Source organism: Rhamphochromis longiceps, linkage group LG3, assembly GCF_057381845.1.
Source record: "Rhamphochromis longiceps isolate RC_006_pf linkage group LG3, R_longiceps_female_GT1.1, whole genome shotgun sequence".
Classification (NCBI taxonomy): Eukaryota; Metazoa; Chordata; class Actinopteri; order Cichliformes; family Cichlidae; genus Rhamphochromis; species Rhamphochromis longiceps.
The window spans coordinates 44216535-44237084 of NC_140559.1; the positions used below are offsets into that span (position 1 = coordinate 44216535).

General features: G+C 42.2%; 2 protein-coding genes across 2 annotated transcripts in view; both read left to right on the forward strand.

Moving 5' to 3' along the window:
- tbc1d19 (TBC1 domain family, member 19) overlaps window positions 1-6998 on the forward strand; it is a 38644-nt gene extending 31646 nt beyond the window's left edge. The window contains exons 19-21 of the mRNA XM_085399437.1: window positions 1637-1752; window positions 1867-1937; window positions 2864-6998. Coding sequence (XP_085255563.1) covers window positions 1637-1752; window positions 1867-1937; window positions 2864-2938 — 262 coding nt within the window. The 3' untranslated portion in view covers window positions 2939-6998. The remainder of the gene's footprint in view (window positions 1-1636; window positions 1753-1866; window positions 1938-2863) is intronic.
- Window positions 6999-7138: 140 nt separating this feature from the next.
- stim2b (stromal interaction molecule 2b) overlaps window positions 7139-20550 on the forward strand; it is a 61165-nt gene continuing 47753 nt past the window's right edge. Inside the window, exon 1 of the mRNA XM_085399426.1 lies at window positions 7139-7487. Within this exon, the coding sequence (XP_085255552.1) occupies window positions 7355-7487 (133 nt within the window). The 5' untranslated portion in view covers window positions 7139-7354. The remainder of the gene's footprint in view (window positions 7488-20550) is intronic.

A 20550-nucleotide genomic window follows, 5' to 3' on the forward strand; every position in this document is an offset into this window, starting at 1 on the left:
TTTTTTAAGTCGTTAAAGATATATACTGTACAATCACCTTGGAAAAGGATAAATGCAAAGAAATCCTTAAAATCCCCAAATTAACATGACATTCACGCTCACAATCATTGTATTTAAACTTCATGCATTCAGTCATAGTTGCTTTATGAAGTATGACAACTGGCATTAAAAGATGGAGCATCACATTTAATTTTCCCCACTTAGCCTGAAAAGCTCGAGGTATTGTTGTCACCATGCCGGCTGGTTGGGTCGGCACTGGGCGATGTGAACATGATAGCATAAGACTGAAACAACATAGGATTTTCAAATGAAGTGGATCTACTAAAAATCTCAGGTAAGTTCAAATGTCTATGACATTGATCTTGAGATCAAGGTCAGAGGTCAAGTTGAATGAAAATCTTGCATTGGTTAAGGTATGCAGCTAAAATACTAGTAATGCGTCTTTTCATTTTATGACCACCCAGCAAAAATGGCTTCAAAAAAGGGTTTCATTTACAAACAACCCAGCACTTTAGGATGGAAAAAAGGAGTCTGAGATTTGGCTGTGCTGGCCCACAGAATATCTAATCCGTGCAAATTTAAACACAGGATCTAAAAAGCTTTTTAAGGTTTATTATGACAATGTTGGTTTAGTAGATTTAACAAATGGAGGGTGAATGGGTGGATGGATGATTTTCTCTATACATTCAGATAAGGACAAACAGTTGCAATTAAGGACGAAACCAAATCACAGTGCTACTGAAACGTTAACACATGGCTCTGGTGTAACACAACCATACATGTGAGTGATGAAATATCTATTTAGACCTCATGGTAATTACATATAAGGTTAAACAGTCTTCTTAATGTAAAGAGTCTTTGTTCTCAGCCTGGTGGTGAGGAGGTAAAAGCCTACTAGGCCAAAGGGGTGGAGTCATAAAGACTCCTGGGTATTTCCAACAGATTGACAGGATATGATGTATACTGGTGTGGGGAAGTTGGAAAGGGGTTTTAACAGTATATGTAATAACTATTCTGATTAGTCACTCCAGGCACTTGGGTTTCAGTGTTATTTCCATGGCAATATAACAAAAAAACCTATAATTCTTACCATTACAAAAAGTGACAGTGTTTTTAGTGGTTTTTATTTATTATGATTTTAGTATTTATTATTCCTGGTTCTTACGTAGACATTTTCCTTTGAATTGATATAGTAAATAAAGTCACTAAGGCTCATATGCACCTCATTAACCTCTACAGAGACCTGGTAATTGTCTTCTAGAGCTTGTACTTCCATGAGATTTGTGCCATTTACAGATTGTACTGCCAGGAGGCTGAGTGGTAGCTCTGGCGGCCACCGGTTTTTTGGTTGTTGTTTTTTTTTGGTCTAGTATTCTTGTCTGTTCCTGTTTAGGCCATCAACATTCGATGTTTGCCTATTCGTATGGTATAAAGACTTATAGTTATCAGCTGCTCCCATCTAGTGTTGAATTACTGGAACTACAGTCTTAGTACTGATTCAGGGATCCTTTAAAAATCACTTACGATTAGTATAGTACAAGATGCTGGTATTTTACCCCGAGTTGCTTGCTAATATGACACATTTGCACAACTGTAGCCATAAAATCAGTTTACAAACAGATGTTTTTGTCTCTAGGTTGCGTCTAGCCTTTAAGTGGATGGTACGGGCCTTTTCTGGCTACCTTTCCACCGATCAGCTGCTTCTTCTTTGGGATCGAATCCTTGGATATGATTCACTGGAGGTAGTTGCAGGTAAACAACAGTAACATGCTTGTCTCGTCTTTTTTTTTTTTTTTTTAATTGTAATGCCCTCCATGCTTGAGTCTGATTAGCTCTTCCTATCCAACTCCCATCCTTCTATTCCAGTTCTAGCAGCTGCTGTGTTTGCCTTCCGAGCCGAGAACCTGATGGAAGTGACGTCGCTGGCTTCAGCCGAGGTACATGTGTCTGTTATATTTGACTTGTACTTGTGTGTGTGCATTTGAAACTTTTGACTTCAGTCCCTCTCCCTGTCCTCCTCACATACTCCTGGAAGGCTGTAAATAGCCTCTGATGATCATTCAGTACCAGTAACCCAGTCATCTGAATGCAGATGTCTGTAAAAACCCCGACACTTAAGAACCCTCTTACCCCGCCCTGTGCACAGCACACCAACTTCTTCATCCAAATCCCAGCAGCACTTAAAAGGAGATTTTGTCATTAATTTCAATTATTGCTGGAGGTCTTGTAACAAAAGATCAGCTGCAGAATCATCATCACAGCTTTGAATTAGTCAAATAAACAGCTAAAAGATGAAGAAGTGCAGCCTGCGGTGACTCCTGCACTGTCGCTCGTGTTACACTAAATGCAGGTCTTTAGCATGTTTGTACTGTACGCTCCGTCCGCTCCCGAAACCAGGAGCAGACCATACAGTGACTCCCCTCCCTCCATCCACCCTCCCTCCAAGGGGTGAGGCTGGGGTTAAACTATAATATGATGCATGAGACCGGCACTATTTGCTTGCTCATTTACCACCTGCCCCAGTAGAGACAAGATATCATAACACACTGCTCCTTATATTATATATTTAGAACCTTGGGGCCTGCATTGAAATGGTAAACCTTCTCTCTAAACATGATATGCTCCCTAAATTTAATCTCTCACTGACTCTCAAAAGGACAGGGTGGGGAACGGTGTACTCTTAAGCAAGGATTGTCAGTTCCCAAGGATCCTGCGTCATCATTATTATGCGTGTCGGACCTGTATGGTTGCATTTTTTTGTCTGTTGAGAAGTGGGGCGGGGGAGAGGGTGTGCTTCACACAGGTGAGATGGGGAATGAGGTCAGAATTCTTATTTGTGTTTTCTTTGACAAACTCACTGCAGGCTGTCCTCGCTGACCTTTCAACTCTGAAGGTCATGCCGCTCATCCAGGTCTTTCTGTTTGCCACGGCCATGTGAGGAACGCTGACACGGCAGCACGGGCCGTGTTACGCGCATACCATCGCCGGGAGGGATAAAGTGCCACTTAGCTACTACGCCACACCCGCACCGACATGATTAACGGTCCGATAAACAGACGGTTCAATTCCACACCGCATCTCGCACCGCATCCCAAGGAGAAAGTCGAAGCCACCTTTAGCACATAAACTGTAAATATCGTGTTATGAGATGCTGTACAGTATATAAGCATAGACTACAAACTAGTAAAAGGCTAAGCTGGCCTCCTTAAGCCATATGCTCTGCAGGGAAGAAGACACGCACACACTCGCAGGCAGCAGCGGTTGGATCAGCTCATTAGTAGACGTGTTGCACGAAGCAGCGATTGTATTGCGAGAGAGAATAACAGTAACGTCTCCAAGCTTGGCTAATGAAACGTTAATTAGCGCATGCAATTTATTCCGCTCTGTGGCTCCTGCTTGTTACGACGCTATTAAATAATGCCGATACAGATGAACGAGGAGACCGGGACGCCCCCAGTCTGCACCAGCATGTTGAAAGAAAGCCACAAACTGAATTACGCTGTTGCTCATATATACAGTAATTAGAAGCTGCTGCGTACGTACATGGTTTATTGTATAAGGAAGGAAATGCAAATCACTGCACCCTTAAGAGACGTTTAGCGCCTTCAGTGCCAGTATTTAATTTACACCATTGTCTGTGCTTTATTATTGTATTTAAATTTTAAATAATGTATTTAATTCCTGAATGTATTCAATTATTTATGCAGTTTTTTTTTTAAATTCAGTCAAATCCATTTTTGTCTGTACTTGGGTCAAAGTATTCTCTGCCAGTCAGTGTCAAGATCGTGTTTTTGGTGGTTTTTCTGCACCAGTTTTCAAATAAAATCTAATTTTGGTGAGTTTCTTCCTCTGTGATCCTGTAAAGTCGTGAATTATGTCGACCTCTGTGGGGTTCCTGCTTCTTTGGGACCAGTTATTTGGACATGCCGTACTGTAATCTGGACTCTCACCATAAGTCATTTGCAGAGAGGGCAGAATGGGAAAGTGACCAGGAAGCAGCACCGAGGGACCCGGTTGCTCTCCCTCCTCCTACATGCGGCATCTGCTCCATTTCTCCTTGGTCGCTGGCTACTCTCCTCCCCTCTCCCTCCCTCCGCAGGCTCGTATCGAATTATGCTGTTCTTCTCTTTCGTCTGCTGCTCTCCGCTGCATCTGCCACCTGTTTACTAGGACTCCCACGGCTCACTCTTTTATCAGCTGTTACACCTCCTTTGGCCTCCTGCAAGTCTGTTACTCTTGACGAGCATCACCTGCTGCTGTAGCTCGCTCACGCAGCAGTTCCTCCTGGTGGCTGAAGTGTTTCATTGCAGGGCGGCATGCGTTGTGTCCGTCAACACCGAGGCTGGCCGCCGCTGAAAGATTTCTTGTTGAGAGCCGTATCAAGTACAGTGGGCTTAATAAGTGTTTGGACAGCAGCATGAATTGGCTCTGTGCTCTTGTTACTGCTAATATGAAATGACTAAACATTTATGGGGTTAGAGTTTTAGGCCATGGCCGCTAAAACAGCCTGCCTTACATTCCACTGTGCTAGACCGCTTGGATTACAATTCCATACAATAAAAATCTTATTTATAAGCCTGATGGAAGGTAAAATGCATGTCACAGTTTTCTGACAACAAAAAGAGGAATGAGCGTAAAATCAACCAGCAATGAAAGCGTATGATATGCAGAAACATGTCATTCTGAGTAAATGTGGAAATAGTATACTGGGAAAAATAACATGGAATAATAAAGGTCTAATCTTTTGTTACAATCCATCTTTTGCGACAGATAAAGTTTTTTATGAGTGCTTTTGTTGCGCTCGCTTTCACCAGCCAGGTTTTTGGGTGAAAATACTCGTGAATAAGACGGGGTTTTGTTCTCAGCATATCTATACCCATACATCTCCAAAAACGATTGAAACTCCCCAGGAGTGGCCGGCCAGCCAGAACACAGAACGGCATCTAAAGAACTGCAGGCCTCGCTTGCCTCAGTTAAGTTCAGAGTTCATGATTCATCAATAAGAAAGAGACTGGGCAAAAATGGCATCTATGGGAGAGAATCAAGGGGGAAACCATTGCTGACCACAAAGGCTCATCTCACATTTACCAAAAAACATCTTGATGATCTCAGAGACTTTTGGGGAAATATTCTGTGGACTGATGAGACAAAAGTTAAACTTTTAGAAAGTCTGGGTCCTGTTACATCTAGCACAGAACTAGCACAGCATTTCATTAAAAGAACATAACACCCTAACAGTTAAACATGGTGGTAATGTGATGGTCTAGACCTGCTTTGTTGCTTCATGTCAGCTTGTAGTTCTTACTGCCAAGTTTAAGGGTAATTACTTTTTCACACAAAGCTGGGTAGGTTTGGATAATTTTCCTTTAATAAATAGGATCATCATCAGGTATTTTTCTTTGTATGATATTAAAATATGTTTGATGATCTGAATCATATAAATGTGACAAATATGAGAAAAAAACCCCAAATACTTTATACCAGTGCGTTTTCTAAAATTGAACCTTTACTTGTTCATCTTAAACTCTTGCATGGGATTATCAGGGTGCTTTCATATACTCTCTGTGGGAAAAGTACATTAAAAAGCAAATACAAACTCAATTTAAATCAACTTATGGTTGGTTCACGTTGGTCAATGGAGTGTCTCCAGTCAATAAAGATGAATAAATGAAATGCTTCTGTTACAATATTTAGTTTTGCAGTACATTTTTGTGGATATGAATGTAGAAATGCCCGAAACAGAAGTAGCAGCCACTTTCCTCTCAGTAAAGCACCGAGTTTACTCGTAATAAACCCAGTATAATCCCTTAACGTCGCTTTGTTTCCCGCGCTAAACATCCTCAAAAGAGACAAAAAAAAGATGCCATGGGAGGCATCCAATCAGATTCTGCCATGTTGGGACAGCGCAACCAATGAGAGCGCTCAGCACGGAGGAAAACTTGGCTGTGCCTGGAGAACAATGAGGCGGGCATCACCGAGACGAGAAAAACCCCGAAGTTTCTTTGGAGGGCTCCTCCGTGACCACCATTAAACTGCCCGAGGGAGTGAGTAAAGAGCGGGTACCTCTGCGTGTAACACCGGGGTGGTGCAACCGGGTGGCGGTGCTCGTCTTGGCTCGACAAGCTTCGCTGAATTTCCCTAAAAACAAAAACAAATCCCTCCCGTGGTGACCTGCACGCGGCAGTGGTTGGGGCAAATTAACCCCCCCTCCGCCCCGTCGTTGCTTCCTCTCCCGGCACTCCTCCTCTCTCCCTCCTCCTCCCCCGGCTTCTGATGTCAAACCATTTTGCATACCGACTTCCGCCCCGCTCGGCTTCCCTTCCTACTGGTCTGCATCAGCCGGCGAGCAGCTGATATGACTGGAGGGGGATACAGTATCGCGCCGAGCCATGAGAAGCTGACTTAAAAACTTCATTTGGAAAGTAGGCGGATGTCGTGTGCGACAGATACCGGTCGGAAAAGGACTAAGGGACAGGAAACGGAGCAAGAAGAGGCGCATATATATTTATATTTACATCTAATATTTTTACTTGATGCAGTGGGATTTGCTGCTTTCGTGTGAAGAGGCGGACCTACGAGACACTGCGAGTTCAATATGCTGAGGCTGTCCCCGGTGTTTGTATACTATACGTGGAAGTACAGAGACTATTTTCTTCCAACTCACTGCTCCACGTAAGGATTTAACAGAGCACTTGGCATTAACTGTAGCTCCCGGATATCCTCGGCTGCTACCATTTTTTGAGTCTGGTTTTGTTTTGGATAGGGAATTCCTACACATAGGCTGCATGTGCTTCCCTCTAATACACAACCTGGTCGTGTTTGGTAGCTAACACATATAAATACATAAATATATATTTTTGAATGCATAGATTTGGATATGGGGTTGTCATTTGTCCTGCCTCCCAGCAGACACCCCTCTGAAACAGCCAGTAAAGCCATTAGAGGCTATTAAAGTGATTTCTTTTTTTTTTTTTCTTTTTTAAAAGAAGGGCTTCTTTCAGGGTAGTTTGGCGAACAATGAACTATTATTTCGTGGGCTTTTTCCACGCTCCTGTGAGGTTTTGTGCCGGCAGTCAGTGACTGGCTCCTGTTTTTAGCTGTCAGTCCACTGCAGGATTATTATTATTGTTGTTATCTTTTGAAGTTCAGGTGCCTTTTTTGTCGTGACACCACATATTTTCCGCTCTAAAAAAAGACTAGATTTTTATTTTTACTGGGGGTTTTTTAATCGTTGGCTGTGTTCACCAGTCTGTCCTTTTTTTTCTGGGGTATTCCCCCCACCACCACCTGTGATTTAAATCTCCATCTACACTGTCAGTCCCACGGATTACTAGATTTTCACCTCATTTCCACAATGAGTTACATCCACAGGGTAGTGAATGTATTGCTACGTGGACTCGTCATCTATGCGGTACTCGGCTTGGAGTGCTCTTACTCGAATGATCTACCCAGCCGCTCGTCTGATGCTCAAAACGTAGCCACCACAGGTAAGCGCAGTCCATGTCGGACACAAGTGTCTCTAATTTATTTACGCATGTACAGTGTTACCCCCCACACTCACCCCTCCCCTCCCTCTGTCTCCTTTGGGAAAGCCGAGGAATGCCCTGCGCAGCAGCCTAATGGAAGTGATGCATCTTATGTCGACTGTCACCTCTCTGTCTCTTTCTCTGTTTCTCTTTTTTGAATTCCTCTCCTTTCTGTTCATTGCTGATGAATGCGTGACATGACAGGAATGCAGGCTGCACTCACATCCGTGCCATCAAGGCTGCTGCGATGACATGACAGGTGCCCTTATGGTGTTATAATGCACAGCATAGCTCTATAATGCTGTGTGTTTTGAGCCCGGTTGATCATTTCCAGAAGGCCACAGGTGACTAAACCCTCCCCAGCTAAACTGTACTGTTGACATAACCTTATTAGAGCAGGATTTCCATCAATTTGCATCCAGGCAATATTTTGAACCAGGCCCTTTTTTATACACCACGCTGTCCTGAACTGACAGCATTATAAAAAAGCCTTGTACTATTTCCTTCTCTGTTTGTTAGAGTTACCTTGACACAAGGACTGAAAGGGATGCTGAAGCTAATAAGCAGCACCTGGCCTTGTTTTAGGGCCTTTATAGTCGAGTTTAAAACGATACACCGGTTGGTTTGACTGCATACCTGTGTAATGACATAACAGTTTGTTTCTGGAGGCACTTGACATACAGGTAAATATATATGTATATAGGTGTTTGCTGTTTGAGCAAATATACATTTCAGTGTTATGTAACCGACCTCACTGAATCTGAAGGCTCATGTTGAAGAGCAAATTAGTAAGCTACAGTATAAGATATTTAGTGGTGGTTAGTGTTGGATTACTAAGGGGGTGGATCACTTCTTTTATTGTTCTTTGTGTAGTGCTTTCACTGGGGAACCCCTTGGAACCTAATAATTAAGTAAGTGACAATGATCTGAGTGCAGTATTATACTGAAGGCATCTGGTGAATTATACCTGGATAAGTTCATATAGATACTTTCATTGTGGTGTCCTTGCTAATGTATTGGGACATCCCAGCATAAATTGTTTATGGCTGTGTGCTGATCCTTGACCGTTTGTGGTAAGTCTCTGTTAACTGAACTGAGCATTTAAAGGAGTATTTTAACATTTTCAGAAGACTCCTTTTTCACTCTCTTGAGTGGGACCTGTTGCCAGGCAGTCGGTGGAATGTCCAGGAATAGTTGGGAGCCTTTACCGTCCACTTTTGTACACATTTAATCAAGGAAGATATAATTATGTCAGGATTATGTCACCGTTGGACTGACTCAGTTTGTTTCCATTATGTAGGCTTCATGTGAAGCTATGTGCTAACAGGCGGCTGGCTGACAGATGAGAGTGGGATAACTGTTTCCTCCTAATTTTCTGCAGAAAAAGTCCCCCACACATGCATTCAGATAAAAGACTAATTTAAGCAGATATTTCTTTATCTGGTTAAGTGAACAAGCTCAGGCATGTATTAATGGTTTGATTAACAATCAACCAAGTCATTCTAGACCAAAACAAAATATCTGACAAAAGTATATTTGCTGGGAAACTTCTGGAGCATGTATATGGTCAGGGCAATCAAAGTTAATCGATATTTTGTCACTTTGACTATCTTCAGACTTCTTAAGCCTGCTCAAATGAGCTTTGTCATCAGAACTCTAACAAGTTATGCACCCTACCGGTAACACAAAACAATTCAAATCAAAATGCTCTTTATGGGAATTCGCTTTGAAAAGACTGTTTATTCCCACTTTCCTAAGCTATGAGTTGACAGTCAAAAGGCTGACAAACAGGAATCAACCTTAATCCTAACTCTTGGCAAAAAATATACAGGAATTTCCACAAATGTCCAACTATTCCTTAAACTTAGTCTGGTAACGTGAGCGTCCAAAGGCATGAACAACAGATTTGACTGAAAAATAAACTCAGTCATATCTCTCTTGAAGTTATGCAGTCCTGTCACTGTTAACTACATGGCATTAACTTGTCCACCACTATAACTCTACATGGTAAACTATAATTTTGGTATGCTACTGTTCAGCAGTTTGTTTAACTGCTTGTAGTAAAAATAGTATAAAAAGGTATAACACTGGCTAACTAACCCAGCAGTAACATTTTCTTAAAGTTAGCTAAAAGTCATGAACTAATAATCAGATCAGAGAAGCTAAGGCTACTGAGGTTTTGTAGATATGTGACCATTAACCACGAGATGCTATCTTATCCACAATTTTGAAAGTGTGGCAATCATGATGACAAGTGAACAAGGCCCAGTCATACAGGTATAACCTTCTAAAATGAAAATGGGTACTTCCCAACCAGTTGGTACATGGTTGCTTGCAGTCATTATGAAATTGACTTCTAAAGCCTTAGTGGTGCAGCCCTAGAAACTATTTAGTGACCCCTGGCAACCATGCGTTGCTAGGGAAAAATATGTATTTCTCGACTGGTTGGAGAAAACCTCCTTGGGATTGCTGCAGTCCTTAGCAGATGGTTGTAAATTCTAGGATGGAAGATGGTGACACGTCTGCAAACGCTTGCTAGCTATTACTTGAGCGATAGTGAAACTATGTGACAAGTTGGAAATGGACTGGCTGCCTTCGAAGTAAAAGTTGCACCTTTTTGAAATAGGTTGACTGCAGCGCTGGGGCACAACTTATATTCATTTTCAAGTTTTTCTACCGCTTGATTAGAAGTTAGCAAGCATTACAGGCAAGCTGGAGTCTTCCATGTAAACTAAGGGAGTGATTGCAAAAGTCTGCTAGCAACCAAAGCAATCACAAGGAGGTTTTTGATGCAACACCCTCTTTGTTGATGTCCCCCAGCAACAGGTAGCAACCCCCAGGAACCACTCAACAACCATTATCCATGTGTGACGGCCCACGAGAAACCTTAATACATAGAATCCAAACAAGGTCTATTTACAGGGAAATTACAGGATTGTACCATTTCAGAGATGGGGGTTAGGATTCTTGCCCTACATATCTGATAATCCTTTACCAAATACCAAAACTTAAGCATATCATTTTACAGCTAATATTTGATGTTTTGTTACACTTTGTAGCCTTAAACTCCACCCTAGTTTAGTTATATTCCTCACTTGCATCTTCTGACATACCCTCACAGGTAGATTTTAAAGTGGAAAGTTGTCTCTGAGCCAAATGTTAGCATGAATTGTTATTACAATTCTTTAATCGCATGAAGCTTAATTTCAAATGTTAGCTTTTGGGCTTTGTCTTTGACTTTTTGCAATTAGGGACATTTGCACAAACTCAAAATGAGCTCTGTGCTATGTTAACAGAACACTGCTAGGCGCTTCAATTGAAGACACACAAAAAGCCTCATAAATAAAGGCAAATAGACTAATTTATATCTTTATTTCATCTGGTGCATCCGTGCATGTCTGTAAAACCTCCTGAAGGTATTAAACCTTGCCCCAGACAGCTATTAAGCATTTGTGACTGTTTACAAGTGTCAAGCTGCTCCTGAAAAATCAACCAGGGGTTTTACAGTATATTGATTAATAAGGCAAAAGCACAGAGGTCCTGTTCCACAACAGCATGACAGTGTAAATACGAACCAAGGGATGAGATCAGCTCTCTCTTCCCATGAACAAGAAAACTAATGAATATAGAGACGGTGGTGACAGGAAACAAAACCACACTGCTAACCATTTCCCACTCAGTACTGTGGAAAGGTCAGCTTTTCATTGAAAGGTCAGCTTTCCATGAAGGTGGCCTTTCGATAGTATAAGCTGAGGGAAAGCACATGCTATATGCTATTGCACCCTTTCACCTTACTGGTTCTTCAAAACCATTAATAATGCATTTGTCATTCACCCATTTACACACACTAACGGTGGCGAAGCTACTATGCAAACTACTTGCCTGCCAGTGGAAATAACTTTAGCTTCAGCCTCTTTTCCAAGAATACCTTAGGATGTGGAGACGCTTGGGATGAAACTGCTAGGCTGACAATTGGTAGATTGTTTTCCCTGAGGCATGACCTATCTCGGTTTCTATTTGTATGTTTAACAAGTCCCTCAAATGTCCTTGTTTTTAATGTACTTTTAATGAATATTTAAAATACTTAGATGCAAAACAAAGGTGCATCACATTTTATTCTTATGATAGCTTTGCTTGCTAACACATTGTAACATTTGTAGTTTCCATGGAAGATGCCTAGTTGTCTAAAAACACTAACTATTAACCGAGCGGTCGTAAAACGAAAAAGTGCATCTTGCACGCGATCTACTGCAGCAGTCCGTTTGCAGCCAGCAACCACTCACAAGCCAGTTGGGAAATAAACTTTTTCCTCCTAGTGATGTTTGTCAGATGGTCAACGTGTGCTCTCTAGGCCTGTTTGACTGTGACCAGATTCCCATTTTGAGCCTAGAAGGAGACGTGAGTGACCGCAGTAATCTGGTTGTTTTGAGAATACTCGTTTTCCCTCATGACGGCTGTTTGCCATCTAGTCACTCGAGCGACGCAGTCTCGTGAGACTGGGGCCAGATTCACTTGACCCGTTGTCACCCTGATCGTTACAAATGCAAAATGGAAAAACTGTAGTTTAGCATGAAGGCACTCCAAAAGTTTGTTTAGGGAAGTGACTCGTTAAATATATAACCACTTACACTGTACATATTGTCCTAGCATGTTATTACATAAAAGGTTTTTACTACTTATATTTGTCGAGGCATATATAAAGCCTGTGCCTAAAGCCTTTAGTGTTTTCTATCAGCAGTAGTGATACAAGTCTGCTATTTTTAAACTGTTCCAGTGTGGAGGTAGGTAGTCCAAAAGGTTCGGGTTTAACTTCTGACTGGCCAGAGATGGGTTCCTTGGAGATTTGTGATTCCCAAAGACAAACCCAGAGGAACTGAGAGAGTAGAAATTGATTCGACAGTGACGGTGGTTAAGTGTGCAGTTTATCATGAGCGTATATTTAATAGCTCGTGAGCATATTTGTGTACGAGGAACCAGGTGTTTTCATATTGAGCGCCAGCATCATTGTTGAAGTTTATAATTACGTGATTTTAAAGTTCCTAATGAACTTGTATCAAAAGACAAAAAGAGGAGATGAAACTAGGCCTGAACTAGTAATCACCAACAGTGGTGTTGCAGATAACCAGGGACACACAAATTGAGTTGAAGGTCATAGTGAACAATGGTTTTTGTGACGCATTTGTCTTTAAAAAGAGTAAAAGTACAATGTCCTGCAGTGCTTTGTTTGTAAAACAACACCTTTTTCCTCATTGTTGGCCTTTTCAGCTATGAGGAGAATCTAGTGTGTTATAAATCTATCCAAAATCAGCATGTTTTTCTAACACAGGCCAAATCCACACCAGGTCTAAACAATAGGAGTCATAAATCATCACTGGAAGCAAACTGGGTATAGATTTTTGGAAAGTCAGCAGAAGATGCAGTAAAAATGGAAGAGGTGTTTGCGAGCACACTCTGTAGAGCGGTACTGTGAATGTGGTCTACCCTTGTTTTAATAGTTTTGTGTATTTAGCGTGTTGGCATTTCAACAAACAAAACCCTTGTGCCTGCAAGGAACATCCAGTGTTGAAGTAATGTGGCTGCTCGCTGATAGCTGAATCTGATACAGGAAGCCCATTTAGTGTAGACTTTTTTTCCAACCTACAGATTGAGGTTAATTACGGACTTGGATGTATTGAAGCAATTGTGATTAGATCTCTGTCACGCCCAAAGCTTGGACAAGTTTGGAGAAGGTTTGCTTATATGGCTAAATCAGAGGTGACATTGGTTATCTCAGAGTTCAGTGGCTGCATTGTTAAAGAGATTTGCTTGGAAAGGAGGTTCGGCATTTGCCTATCTTGCCAGTGCTGGCTCAAGTGCTGCGCCAAGCATGACAGTTTGCATTTTATACTGCTTCCACCGCTGCCGGCTGGCCCCTGCTCTATCAGACTAACACGCACACTCGAGGAAAGACGGTCGAATTTGGGGGTTGTTCAGGGGGCTGATGACAAAATATCAGCGTGAATGTGAAATAAGTCATAATGTTCCTCTGTGGAGTACAGCTCAACACGCAAAGCCATTTCCATTTTTTGACAAGAACAGACTGTTCTGGAGGGTTTCTCTGGGCCAAAAAAAGAAGTAATACTGTTACCAGCCCACATAGTGCACTGATAGATTTCCACCAAAATGATCCTTTGAACACTTCACATTTCCATACTGCACTAATCAAAACTTGTATGATGGAAATGGATCAAATGACTGTGTGTAATGTAAAAGTTGCTCACTCTAAATTTCCTACAAGTCACCAGCTGGATTTAACTAAGCTAATTAAGACCCTTACATTGGATATTTACTTCAGTTAGTTTGTTTCAGCAGGCAGCAGGTTATTTAAGCCTAACTGATGCAGTGAGTAACTTGTCATGTCTTAAACAACCGCATCGGAAGATACATGGTTGTGTAAAATGTGTTACTCCATTTCAGAAGGGTCAATTTATTGGCTGGCATCAAGCAAATGAAAACACCAAACGAGATTCATCAGGCTAATAAAACTGGGTTAACTCTGAAACACATGATTAAAACCTCGAAGGATAGTTTTGAACCATCTTAGAAGAAGACATGTGGCTGAGGGTGAGATCAATGAAATCTTTGAAATAAAAAGAAAAATTAAAATCAGCAGTAGATCTCACTAGACTCAAATTTGGAGCTTTTCCACACATCTCCAAAAGTTGATTCTGTTCATCTGGACGTAGTGTTTTCAGTGGGAGAAACGTTTTGTCACTCATCCAAGTGACTTCTTCAGTCTTCAGACTGGATGAGTGATTCTGTTCATCTGGACGAACAGAATCAACTTCAGGAGATTTACGTACCTGGATGATTGAGCATTCATCAAGACATTTTGAAAAAAATACATCTTTTTGAAAAAAAAGACATAAGAAAAAAATACCACAGGGAATGGACGTCACCAACAAACCTCAACGTGATCAAGTGTGACGTTTTCAGCTCTTAGTTTTGATGCCATGTTGGCACACACAAAACCAGAGAAAGTTAACAACTAGGCGGGCTCTGCAGAGCACAATGTGTTTACCAATTAGGCATGACTAACTTAGCTTTGTACCAACGACAAGGCCAATTTGCACCTCTTTAACTGGATCATCAGTGTTGACGAGATATACCGCTTTTGGACGGAAGGCGCTTGTTTACTCCAGCGAGGCAGTAAGCAGGTATTCTAACAACAGCCCCATGTATGGCATGTCGCTAGCATAAAAGTCCAAATATGCAAATACTGTTTTCAGATATCGCTGAAATACTTATCATGGTAAATGGCCTGTGTTTGTACAGCGCTTTACTAGTCCCCAAGGACCCCAAAGCGCTTTACACATCCAGTCATCCACCCATTCACACACACATTCACACACTGGTGATGGCAAGCTACATTATAGCCACAGCCACCCTGGGGCGCACTGACAGAGGCGAGGCTGCCGGACACTGGCGCCCTCTGACCACCACCAGTAGGCAGCGGGTGAAGTGTCTTGCCCAAGGACACAACGACCGAGACTGTCCAAGCCGGGGAACAAACCGGCAACCTTCCGATTACAAGGCGAACTCCCAACTCTTGAGCCACGATCGCCCTGGATCACTTTAACATCTTATTAAAACATTTTTTAAGTGTATTATTGTTGCTCACAGCGTGGTATTTTTCCATCTGTGTTGTGTTTACAGCGTGTATTTGGTGTGAAACAGTCGCAGCACTGCTCTGACACAAGTTGGCCCTTTGGCTTTTCTCAAAAGTGGGCAACTGCTGCCCGTCTCAGTTGGGGGCTTTAGGGTGGTGATCCAACCTAATGAGGCCTTTCACCAAACAAACAGACCCCTCGAGTGCATTTAAAATTTTAGCCACCATGCTTCCTGTTGTGGCTGTGGCTTTAGGGCGATCCTTTTTATTATTGTGGCTGTCACTAGAAGTCTGAGCTGGACGATTTGCTCTAGCGTGCCCGCTGTCAGCAGCCATGGTGGAGAACAGACTGGACTTGAGTGTAGAAACAATCAATGACCTGATTCACTGTAATCAGGGCATTGTTAGGCTGCTATTTCCTGTCAATTTTACTACCAACTATTGTTTTTTCTTAGATTTCTGTGTCTAAGTCGTTGTTAAAATTCCTCGTATTGCATATTAATGACCTTCTCTGAATAATCTCTGCTTTTTCATTTCAGTGTCCTCTAACTTAGAGATGAGGCTGAAACAAACCTTTGTTTCACAGTCTCGACTCGCTAATGCACACACCAGTACGTTCCAGATAATTCATTCATAAGCAGACAACACTGGCTGACTGTAAGCTGATTCACTTGTGCAGAAAGCGCCTTGGTGGAAGATGTAGGTCACTGTACTCAGCTGTACAGTGTTTCCTGTTGCGAGTGGCCTACAGTAGCAGAACTGTGCCCTCTCCCATCTCACAGGGGGCTATTGTTGTCCCCCAGCACCACACTTCAAGGTGTTGATCCTCTAGCTGGCATTACATGAGCTCTTGGCTGGGTGACCCCTGTGTGACAGATGCAACAGGCATCACTACAAGCCAACAAGCAAAGAAAAAAAAGCGCAAACACTGATGTGCATAGGCACCGTGTAGGAAAACAAATTTCTTGTTTCCCCTTTTATATCTCACTTCCTCTGTTTTCTCCTGCTGTTGTCGTGTAGTGAGATTTAGACTGTAGTGAAATGGTTAGAGGCTTTACAGCAAACTCTAAAAAGCATCTGTTTTAACCTCAAAGCCAAACGTTCGCTTGGTCTGATTGACTTTACCTTAAAAATCCTCGTGAAACAACATGAAAGGCAGTTTCACCTCCATGCTTTCGAGAATAAAAGGCTGAGAGCCTCGTTCTATTATGGGACTGTGCTGTGATAATACTTGTCGCCTTAATACAGGAAGAGGTCAATGCTGTGACCTTCACAGATGCAGTTTTCTCACCATTACAAGTTTTGCATGCAAAATTTTACATGATTTCGGTGAAAAGTTACTTGTGGAAGTTACACACAGATACTTCCTGTTTAGACCTGAAGAAGTTGGAGCTTTCATGCGTTAGCAGCAGAGTTCCCAATAAAAAAAAAAATCAGGGTAAATGCATCTATATATATATAAATTTAAGAAGTATTTAAAGTTAGATATTGGACGTCAGAAGCACTCCCCTCTGATTTCAGGGACTTTCCCTCGGTGGAGGGCATGTAATGTGGTGGTGGCCTCGGCGCGAGGGGGCAAAGAGCGGTGTGGATTTCTTTGGTATGCTGCCCCCTCGCAAGTCTGCCTCCACCGACATTCGTGCTCTGACCTGTGCTCATAGCAAAAAATGATTCACAGTTAGAAACCAACCGTAACGGGCAGACTTAGATGCAAATCTGGAAATCATACGGGTGCCTGCTTGAGCACCTTTCAGCTTTTATTTCTGCGATCTCTTGCTTCCTGTTTTCTCCACTATTACCCTAATCAGCCATAACATCATCTACTGGTGCCTCGTGCTGTGTAGGCCCTCTGTCTTACTGCCTGTTGCATGGATGGATTGTAAAATAGGAAGTAGGGCTGCCACGATTAGTCGACTAGTCACGATTACGTCGACTATCAAAATCGTCGACGACTAATTTAATAGTCGACGCGTCGTTTGAAGCTTTGTAAGATCACAAAAGACGCAGGAATCAGTAGTAGGATTTAAGAGTGTAATAATGGACTGAAACAGAAGATGGCAGCACTGCATGTCCAAGGATGCCAGCTGCCGTTAAACCCCGAAGAAGAAGAAACTGTGTCCCAGAATTCATAGCGCGGCCCATCGCGGCCCTGCTTAGTTTCCAACAATGGCAGCAGCTGGTTAGTTTTAATATTATTCTTATTATTCTTTCTGGGTCACAAAATAAACGTTTAACATATTTTCAGGCGAGAATGTAGCTGTGTAAACCTCAAATATCTGCTCAGTTTATCAAGACACCGCATATTTTCAAAAGCGCTCCGACGTTTTCTGAGGCATCTGTTACCCACTAGCTCGATAGCTAGCCGGGGGCAGGGCTCACTAGAGCCGTGAGAACACGGACTCCCGGCAGATCGTTTTCAAACCCACCGCCGTCTTTCACTACTCAGGTTAAACATGATATATAAGTCACTTAGATAACTTCAAAATGTTGTTTGGCTTTTTTCAGTGTTTTATTTGTTCCTGAGTAAATCGGTTTGGCTGAGATTAAAGTTATAGTTTTTACACAGCTGAATAAACGTCAAGCAGACAGCTGATCATCAGAAGTGTGAGATGCTGGAGAATTTACTCCGGTGTCCTGTTATATTTTAGATAGCAAGGAGTTTATTAAACTCCACCGAAACACTCTGCAAATGTCATTAAAATTTAATAAACTATCATCTTGTCTTTATTTTTAGTTAGCACAGACCTTAAACACTTAAAGCTGAAAGCTAATGATAGTTATATAAGAGCAGATGCTGCTGGTGCAATAAGCTGTACGTTTTATGTTCAATGGATGATGATCTGATTAGTCGACTAATCGCAAAAGTAATCGCTGACTAGTCGACTATCAAAATAATCGTTTGTGGCAGCCCTAATAGGAAGCACGGTCAAGCACCTCTGCTGCACCCTTTTGGTCTTTGAAGTATTTTAGCATCTTTTAGCTTGTTTTGGATTTTTCCTCCACTCTCACTGCTCTTATCAGCATTGTTTTATTATGCACCTTTATTATGTAAGATCGAAATCAAGTTTCTCCCACAACTCGAATAATCAAAAGTATAGAGTTCAAGCAAGCAGTTGAACTATGTTTTTACCCTTCATTTCTTGGTTGGGCCGTGCTAAGCTGGATGCTAATCTGTCTTGGCCTTACAAACGGCAGCATGTCCGGACTAACAGGTGACTTCTTTGGAGCCTATTTGGATTTCCTTTGATGTGGTCTGCGATGGCACCAGTTCGTATTGCACATCAAAGAGCTTGGTAAGAACTAAATCACTTACATGTGGTGGCTTCTTCTGTATCTACAGTACCAAATGGGTGAGTGGTTAGCTAGGGTGTAGGTTTTTAGTCAGTGCATTTTTCGGTCTGAGACTGTTGCCTCACTCTTTTGTTCTGAGAGGCGTGCAGTTTGTGTGAGACGAAACTGGCAAGCTGAGGCACGTGAGCGAGGAGTAGTAAGTGGTTATGCTGGTGTAACGAAAAACACATGCCTAGCTTCCTTAGTGTGCTTTCCAAGGTAGCCTTTTAGCCTTATAATTGCTGATGGCCAACATATTTGTTCTGTTGCCGGCCCTAATGCTCTGCTACATGTGTTATAGAAACTGAGGAATCGACTTGACAAACCAACTGAAGAAACCATGAAAGTTATGTCTTTTCTGCTTGAGATCACCCTTTCCCCCACAGAACTCAAGGCACACAGTTTATATCTGTGATAGGCCAGTATCAGGTGACGACTGGCTCTGTTTAGAAGTATATTCCTGCAAGTTAGAAATGCATCATGTACAACAGCGTCAGGTTTGATGGCAGTGGCTGGCGCTTATCTGATGTGTTCAGTCGAGTCTGAGGTCCTTGTGTCTTTGACCCAGTGATTAGATTATAGTTTGATTGCTTATTCAGAGATTGGTGAGAGAGTTCAACTCACTTCCAAAGAAAGGAGTACTCCTTTCCTGGAACAAGTGGGGTAAAAACAACAACTGTCAGTAATGTTCAGAAATTTTATCAGCTCAGAATATGATAATCGGTACCTCCTCAGTAAATGTCAGATAACACGAAAAGAAATCAGATAAACTCATTTTTCACATACGCCAAGTCCAGCTATGTGAATAAGATACTGGACCAGTATCCTATGTTGAATCTATACTTTTAGTTTTGTCTGTGTGTTACACCACATGCAAAAACTCCGGCTCTTTATCCAAACTGGGAAGGTGTGCTAAATAACTTTGCTGCTGTCTGCAGTGTCTCACTTATTCTTGGTGTCCGAACTTGCATCTGTATTTAGAACTGCTGAAGAAAGAGAAGAAAAAAGAACAGAAATAAAAGGAAAACGATCAGAGTCCTGTCAGACAGGAAGGCAGAGGACATACACAGGATGCTGGCCGAGAGCCAAACCTGATGTCTGCTGTCAGATACAAATCTTCCAGCTGAGACATGGCCGCGCTGCTGCGGTGACAGAAGAGCCCCACAGCATTAATCTGCCGCTTTTCAGAGTGAAACTAAAAGCGTGCGTGTCATTTTGCATCGTGCGTGCAAACCCTGCAGCTTATCAAAACAAACCAGCATTTAAGATGGCTGTAAAACTTTTGAACAGGATGTTTCAGTGTTCCTTTCATTCGCAATAAAGTCACGTAAAATCCGTCTCATCTGAGCGTGTGCAATGGCCAAAGCTAAGTGCAGGAATGTGAGCTCCATCGAGATGAGGACGAGTGTTAAACTTCTGTATGTTACATTCAATTCAATTCAATTTTATTTATATAGCGCCAAATCACAACAACAGTCGCCTCAAGGCGCTTTATATTGTAAGGTAGACCCTACAATAATACATACAGAGAAAAACCCAACAATCATATGACCCCCTATGAGCAAGCACTTTGGCGACAGTGGGAAGGAAAAACTCCCTTTTAATAGGAAGAAACCTCCAGCAGAACCAGGCTCGGGGAGGGCGGGGCCATCTGCTGCGACCGGTTGGAGTGAGACTCACGCGCTTACATTGATGCCACACCTTTATTGAGCTCATCTTTACAAACAGGTGCTTGAGCTGAGTACATCATGTTTGAATAAAACCACTAATTTACTTGTTAGTAGTGAAACATTTTACTCACTTGTGTACACACACCTGAGAATGGCTCGAATTTCCACAAGAAGCAACATGAAGAAGGTTTTGGTGGAGCAAGGTTCTGGTTCTCCCTGGGATGGCGTGGGCTTCCTTTGGACACTCCAATTTCCTGCGGCAGTCGTAAGTCGTCCTTGTTAATTGGTTAATTGGTGATTCTGAATTGGTCGCAGGTGTGGATGTGGAGTTGCCCTGCGGGGAAGGACTTCAGCCCACATTAAAGTTGGATCAGCT